General features: G+C 37.0%; 1 protein-coding gene across 1 annotated transcript; it reads right to left on the bottom strand.

The window, feature by feature from the left end:
• Window positions 1-5,272: 5,272 nt before the first annotated feature.
• Window positions 5,273-7,095, bottom strand: LOC124286754 (putative nuclease HARBI1). The gene is made up of 4 exons (XM_046723176.1): window positions 6,837-7,095; window positions 6,416-6,524; window positions 5,937-6,114; window positions 5,273-5,472 (listed from the first exon to the last, which is right to left on the bottom strand). Coding segments are annotated over exons 1-4 (411 nt in total). The 5' UTR covers window positions 6,959-7,095; the 3' UTR covers window positions 5,273-5,470.
• Window positions 7,096-8,257: the final 1,162 nt, after the last annotated feature.

Raw genomic sequence — 8,257 nt, 5'->3', positions numbered from 1 at the left:
TTGCGCGCAATACACAACAACCACGACATGATTAACGGGATTAAAACATAGGAATTGTGTCAATTACGATTGTTGTAAAATCACATCGAAATGACCTCTTGAAAACGCATATGCGTTTCTTTTTGGAAGAGTGTATAACCGGATAAGTTTTGGTCTTCAGCAACCCATGCTTGTCGTAAAAGGCGACTAACGGGATCCGGTTGTAAGACTCGCTGACTTGGTTGACACTTGTCACCGTATCCCAGCTGCGTCGATTCGATACTCATGCTGTTGATCACTTGATTAGTAGTTGTGGTGGGGGTGGTCGTCGTCGTCTTAGTCGTAGTGGTCGTAGTAGTAGTAATAGTAGTAGTAGTAAGGGTAGTAGTAGTAGTAGTAGTAGTAGTGGTGGTAGTAGTAGTAGTAGTAGCAGTAGTGGAGTAGTAGTAGTAGTAGTAGTAGTAGTAGTAGTAGTAGTAGTAGTAGTAGTAGTAGTAGTAGCAGTAGTAGTAGTAGTAGTAGTAGTAGTAGTAGTAGTAGTAGTAGTAGTAGTAGTATCTTTTTTTTTTTTAACGCCACACTCAGTAATATTCCAGGCATGTGTCGAGTAGTAGTAGTAGTAGTAGTAGTAGATGTAGTAGTAGTAGTAGATGTAGTAGTAGTGGTAGTAGTAGTAGAAGTGGTAGTAGTAGTAGTAGTGGTAGTAGTAGTAGTAGTAGTAGTAGTAGTGGTAGTAGTAGTAGATGTAGTAGTAGTAGTAGTAGATGTAGTAGTAGACGTAGTAGACGTAGTAGACATAGTAGCAGACATAGTAGTAGAAGGAGCGGCAGCAGGAGTATGATACCAGACAAGATTAATTCTTTCACAAAAAGCAACATACGCATACTTCTGTTGCGGAAATGTTTTGTTCGTGTTTAAAGTAATCGTGTTTTTCATACGCGAGTCTGGAATCTTTCTATAGGAGCACGAGCCGCCTTACGGCTTGTTCCGGAATGACCCGAGTCAGTCACGTACCATAAACTTGCCATGCAATCAACTGTTGTGATTCTGGGATGTTTTTGCAACATTCTAGGAATGACAATATGGGCAAACACCCAAAATGTTCAACTGAGAGTGTCTGTGTAGGGAGTCGAACCCGGATATTACGCTGCTTACAACGTCATACCAACTGTATCAGTTGGTCCTTGGTCGATATTGGAGGAAACCCTGAACTAAGGCACGGGTTTGGTGCTAAGAAAACCCACAGACACAATTAGTGAGTGAGTGAGTTTAGTTTTACGTCGCTTTTAGCAATAGTCCAGCAATATTACGGCGGGGGGGGGGACACCAGAAATATGATTACAGCGAGGCTCTGTTTCGAACCCCCGACAGTCTGTTTCTGGCACCCTCATTCAACAAACACTTCATCTCACTCCAATACATGTATTTAACAAAACAACGTGGGGAGTCTCATTATAATATTATTTATCTGTGCTGATTCTATTGGTTTGTTTGTCGTTTATACAAACCTCAGTAAAGAGGTGACAGGGTACTCTGTAATCACAGAATCATTGTATGTTGAAAAAGGCGAGACGCCATCTTCTTTCAGTAAAAAGATTTTAAAAAATCTATTCATGAAAAAAAGTGAAAACAGTACTTTATGTCTGCGAACAGTTTAATTAAGTTTACATTGTTTCCAAAAACGCTCTCTTGGCTGGAACCCGTCTATGTAAGCAAAGCAATAATTGTTTCAATGGAATTCGTGACTCACGAGAGTCACGGGGTGTTCGTTCAGGTCTCGGGTGATGTTATCACGAGCTGCACGAGACTTCGCAATATCTCCTGGCACTTTGTTTAATGAAATGTACATCTCCTTCGCCCGAGGGACGTCTCTCACGGACCGCCTGGTCCTCGATATAGCACGTCTGTTTTACTTCCAGCAGCACCAGACTTTGATCTCTGTATCTCACATCTTGTGAGCACAGGCCCTCGTGTCTTTGCGAGGATTAAAGATTTTATAAAATATATACAAAAATTTGAGATGACCCCCGACTCGAAATGCTTCACAGTATAATACATTATGACAAGGCCGGACACTTCGGTGCACCCAACCCGACTGCTTTGCCGATCGCTACACTACCATCGCATACAATCGATTAAAACTAAATGTACACATAATCATGGATGATTGGCCTATCGAGCACCACTCATGACACCTACCAATTCTTTATTGTTATTTCTGCAAGTCGATTGAAACCCGATTTTGACTCTCAACTAAACGATCTTGACACAAATGGCTGACGATATATCCGCACAAAACGAGGGTGTGGTCGAAGCAAGCATGTTGGAGCTGATTATTTATTGGCCCAGAGACTTGCAGATTTTCAAAGTTCAAAATAAAGCTATTAGGCCATTTTTTTGTGAAATTTGTTAATCCTGTTGTTTTTGGTAGCTATGTATTTTTCGACAAATACAATATTCTGTATTATTTTCAGAAATCCTGACATTTGCAACCGTCTGTTGTTTATACTTGAGACATATATGAATCGTTTCCCAGCGAGAATAATGTTGTTAATAAAATCATAGCCAGTGTTAAGTCCCAACGGGATTGTGAAATCTGAGAGTACAATGTCAATGCTAAAAGTGTTTTTAATAAAAATCCTTAGTTCACTCCAGAACATCTGTACATGTTAACACGATACAAAACATGGATAATATCTTCTGGTTCTGATTTGCAAAATGTACAAATATTTTTGTCAATCAATTTCACCTTCAACAATACCTTTTTAGTATATACAATCTTGTGGATGAATCTAAATTGGAAATCCAATAATTTAACATCCCGAGTACACTTTCTATAGTTTGTAAAAACAATACTCCAAGGCAATGTACTCTGAGTCATACTTTCCCACTTGTTACACACATCAGGTAGCTCGTTTTAATCAATTTGTCATAGAACCTTCTACAACCTTTTGAAGGTATAATAAGTTCATACACTATGTCATTAATACCCAGATTTTGAGTCTCATTAATAGAATTATTGACAGTATGTCTCCATGAGACAGGGATATTTTTCAAAAGTTTATTGTAGTCTAGAAATGTTCCTCTAACTAGATATCTGTTCTTGAACTCATTAAAAGAGAGTAGACCGGCAGATGTACAGAGGTCTTTAACTTCAGTGATTCCATACTCAAACCAACTTTTAAGAAAAAAGGATGAATCAACAAACTGGTGATTAAACCAGAGGGGCTCAGAGAGTATTTTAGACAGATCATTCTCATCAGTTATGAATAGACTTCTGTATCTCTTCCATGATAGAAGAGCATCTTTCCAATATGGGTTGTCCACAGTGCAGAACTGATCAATGTTTGAGCCCATCTGAGCAAGTTGACGAATAGGAACATTGCAAGGTTTATTAGCGTCATTGTTAAAATACCTCTTAATAGTGGCTAGTTTCAATGCAGCAATAAAAGATTTTAAATCAATCATCCTATTTCCTCCTTCCCTGTAATTCTTTTTCATATTCCTCCTCTTACTCTTATCAGGTTTACCACTCCAGATAAAAATGAAAAACATTTTCTCAATATCCTCCATGAAACATTTAGAAGGATTAGGGAGTGATGTAAATATGTGTACTAAAGTAGATACAGCCAAGGTTTTAATTACAGTTATCTTCCCATTAATAGTCAACTTCCTTTTTCGCCAATTCCCAAGAACGTTTGATATAAATTTTAACCTTTTCCTGGTGTTGATAACCCATAGGTCATTCAAATCAGCATTTAAAACAATACCCAAAACCTCAAAGTTCCCTAAGTTCCAGCCCAGGCCATATTCAATACATATTATATATTTACTGTTAGCCATAGCTCCAATCCACAGGGCTTTTGTCTTGTCTATATTTAGTTTTAGTCCTGACATGCGATAGAAGAAAGAGTAACTATAGCAGACTTTAGGCTGACATCAGAGCCATCCAGAAAGAGCTGGGTGTTGTCAGCATATTGACCTAGCTTATATTCCTTGCTATTCAAGACAATACCCTTAATACTTACATTTGCACGAATCATGATACCTAGGATCTCTGCTACAAACAAAAATAGATATGGCGAGATGGGGTCCCCCTGCCTACAGCCTCTATTATTAGGAAAGAATTCGGATAGATGGCCTTTTTGGATAATGCAGGAGGTAGCATTTTTCGTTAGTATAGATATCCATTTCAGCATGTATGGACCAAAGCCAAACTTTTGTAAAACCTTGCTAACAAATGTTTTTGAAACTGTCAAATGCTTTTTCAAAATCAGTTAATAGTAAAAGGCCATTCTTATTTTGTTTTCTAGTTTCAAACATGATATCATATAACAGTCATATTTTCACTGATACATCTACCAGGGATGAAGCCTGTTTGATTTTCATGTATCAGATGGTCAAGTGTAACTTTCAGTCTATTAGTGATACATGTACTTATAATCTTATAAATGGCATTTAACAAAGATATAGGGCGCCAGTTCTTCAAATATCTCTATCCTTTCCTTGTTTAGGTATGCAAGTTAGGACACCCTTATTCATAGTCAAGGTCAAGTGATCATTTTGAAAAGATTGATGTATATATCGAAGAATCCACTTTCCCAAATCCAGCCAAATTTTTTTTGAAGAACTCGATTGAATAGCCGTCAATGCCTGGACTCCACAATGCTGCAAATCTTGAATATGCAACCAGCTCAACAAGGGTATGTGACATAGGAAATTAAATGTGTCAATACAGAAATGTAAAAGTAATATATTCTGATTAAGAAAAGCCAAAATTAAATGAATCAATTAGGAATAAGGATATCAAAAAGTATACACAAATGTATAATGTAATGAAGTAACAGTTAACATTGTAACAAATATCAATATTCATTATTTTAATTTCAATATTGATTTGGGATGGGATTGGGTGGTTAGTGTGTACAGCTACGGATCAAGAGGTATGTGGATCAAATCCTGATTATAGTTGCATCGTACATAATGCCACATCTCTAATTATAAAATTAAAAGAATTCATAGCTCCTTTTTCACTTTGTTTGATAGTTTCAAAATTATTCTGATATTCAAAAGCATGTAAAACAATAATTAGACCCAAAAAAATCCCAAAATTTATTTTTGATCAAAGTGTCTAAAATAAATTCCAGTATTTCAATTTATAACAGTGTCTTAAAGAATGTCCATGATTATAATCTATTTCATTGTTCCCTGTCCCATTTGTAAAATAATTTACACTTCAATCAAAATAAGTATATTCAGGAGTTTGTTGGACTGAAAAGAGAAGAAAAACATATTACACTTCATTATTTTATTAATTCTGTATTTCAATTTCACATTCTTTATCCATTGCAGATTTTGTGAACAAGTTTGTGAACCAACACAGGTATTTCACATTCCAAGTTCATCACCTCAGTCAACTCAGCTTTATCAACAGGTCCCACCACAACCTCAGCTGCCTCAGCTGCCTCAGCCACACTTCATCCACTTCATGCTCTGATGAGAGAAAAACTGCAGTTAGAGGTGGAATGTCTTCAGTTAAAGAAGCGCTAACTCAAGCAGAAACTTAATATGGAAGAGTGATTCACAATTGGCTTTGATTAAAATTTGAAACTGAACAGATTGTATGTTTTCATTTTAAATGAACTTATTTGTTGCTCAATTTATAAGCAAGATTTAAGAATGTCATGCAGTCTGTGAATTTAGGATTTAGGATCAGCATATTCATGCCTACAAATTCCTTCAAATGATCTTGTAATTTCATCTCAGTGGAAATTTACAAGGATTGTATATTTGAAATTTAATCATTTGGTCATGTCTGGAGAAAAAGGGGGACGATATCCTGGAAAACAGCCCTTTTTGCATATCGTCATGATATATTGCAGTAATGAAACTTTTTGCATATGTTTGATTAATAGGAAGAAAGATACTAATAAAAAAGACATTTTTGAAATACTCACAAGGAAAGTTTGTAATTGCGAACTGTTCCCGGTATCGAACTCCCATGATACCCTGTGCAGGCAGAACTAGTTGTCCATTTTGTGGGGGAGGGTTGACCCTGTGGTTGCCATCAAGATATGGAAGAGGAATATCCCTGGTTTTGCAAATATTATGCAATACAGCACATGCAGTGATGACCTAAACGGAAACCCAGTTTTATAAAGTTATATATCATATGAATTTCTTGCTCATAAAATTTTCAGATCTTAAATTCACAATTTATGATGTTATCATTCTTATTACAAATCACATTTACAACATTTTGTGGCATAACACATTTTCACATAAAAACATATATATATATACCTTTCAGATAATACATAACATGTTCTTGATTGAATAAAAACTATTGACACAAACAGATCCATGGTCATTACTTATATATCATTTAAAAATGATACATTGAATAAAAGCCAATAAGAGAAAAATATGTTATTACTTTGCATGCTCTCTCAGGTGAAAGTCTCATCTCCCCATGAAGGACACTGAACCTTCTTTTCAGCTGACCAAATCCTCTCTCCACTGAACTTCTTGTTCTCTTATGTGATCTGGAAAGAGATATGTGTTGACAACTTTATAATTAACCAGATTAATCAGAGACAAAAATCATAATAATAACATATTATTTCAAATCAATATAATTCATTCTATTTTATCTAAGTCATATGATTAATTTTAAACTGTTTTAAAGTGAAAATGACTACTCAGTCTTGTTATTATTACATCTAAGCATCTACATTTTCCACCACAATCTTATTTTAGACAAACCCCATTTCAGCTTTGTACGTTAACCCTAAAAAGGGTGATAACTCTAATGAGATAAGCTTTGGCTGAATTTCGGTGTTTACTGTTACTGTTACCTGTTGTAATTTGTCTTGTGACCGGGTTGTGGTCTGAGGTAGGGTGTCAGGAGCCACCTCTTTGAGGGGTATCCGCTGTCTCCGAGGAGATGAGCGCCGGCTGGCAGATTATTCCCCTCCATTAAGCGGTGCAGTCCGCTTTCTGTCAATATCCGGCTGTCATGCGTTGAACCGGGCCACCGTGCAACTATGTCAGTTATTTTATCATCAGCATCAAAGACAGCCTGTTGAAAATAAAATGTTCTAAGGTAAGGATACTTGTGAATATTACCAACATGACAGCTTGACAAACTATTACATAAAGTAATGAAGATAGCTGTTTTAATTGAAGCAATTTGATAAACTCATAAGAATTGACGTGTGATTAGAATGATTATGTTTACATGAAGTTTTAATCGATTGCATGCGATGGTTGCGTAGCGATCGGCAAAGCAGTCGGTTGGGGTGCACCGAAGTGTCCGGCCTAGTCATGATGTATTGTACTGTGGAGCATTTCGAGTCGGGGGTCATCTCAAAAAATTTTAATCATTAATCCTCGCAATGACAAGAGGGCCTGTGCTTGTGAGGTGCATTCGAGCATGCGCTTTCTAAGATATCAAAGAGCATGTGCGACCCTTACTCAAACGTTCTCAGTAACACTCACGTTGTTGTAAACGTTTTATGATAGACGCGTTGAAGGCGTCTCCAAATTTTCAGCATCAGTGATAATAAAACTTCAGGGGCATTTCCCTAAGTTTTATTGGTAAAAGGTTGCCTTGTATTTGAATGTATTTGTCACGGGGGAAAGAGTTCCTTACGTGCCCCCACCTTATGTTTAACTGTAAACTATAGACTAAACTATAGTGTTTGCTCATCACAAAAATAGTACGTAAAGAACTCTTTCCAATTTTGCGATGTTTCTTCACACTCTCCATGAGGCGGTATAATGTGTTCCTTGTAAAGTGGGGACGGTGTTGTAGTCGAGTGGTTAAAGTGTTCGCTCGTCACGCCGAAGGCCCGGGTCGATTCCCTACATGGGCACAATGTGTGAAGCCCATTTCTGTTGTCCTCCGCCGTGATATTGCTGGAATATTGATAAAAGCCGCGTAAAACCATACTCACTCCTTGTAAAATGGGCTCATATATAACTTCCCCCCCACTAGAGCCAGATTGATGCATGTCGTCGCATCCCACACGATTATGTAGATCATGTTCAACAACAAATGATCACTACTCCTACAACCTTGAAATAATTACACGGCCAAAGTAATGCCGAAGCAATATCTCAAGACAAGCATTCAAACTCCTCTTCTCGATATTTCTCTTTGAAAGAAAGGCAATTATTTTACACTGAGTGAACAGATTCCACGTGAGCGCAATAAATTTTCAAAGAAATTTAAATCGTCCATGTATCATATTGAGGGAGAGTTCGCAAGTTTGCA

Source organism: Haliotis rubra, unplaced genomic scaffold (genome assembly GCF_003918875.1).
Source record: "Haliotis rubra isolate DU_JTF1 unplaced genomic scaffold, ASM391887v1 Scf390, whole genome shotgun sequence".
NCBI lineage: Eukaryota > Metazoa > Mollusca > Gastropoda > Lepetellida > Haliotidae > Haliotis > Haliotis rubra.
Note: the sequence above shows the minus strand (reverse complement) of the source record. Positions and strands in the feature narration are given on the sequence as shown.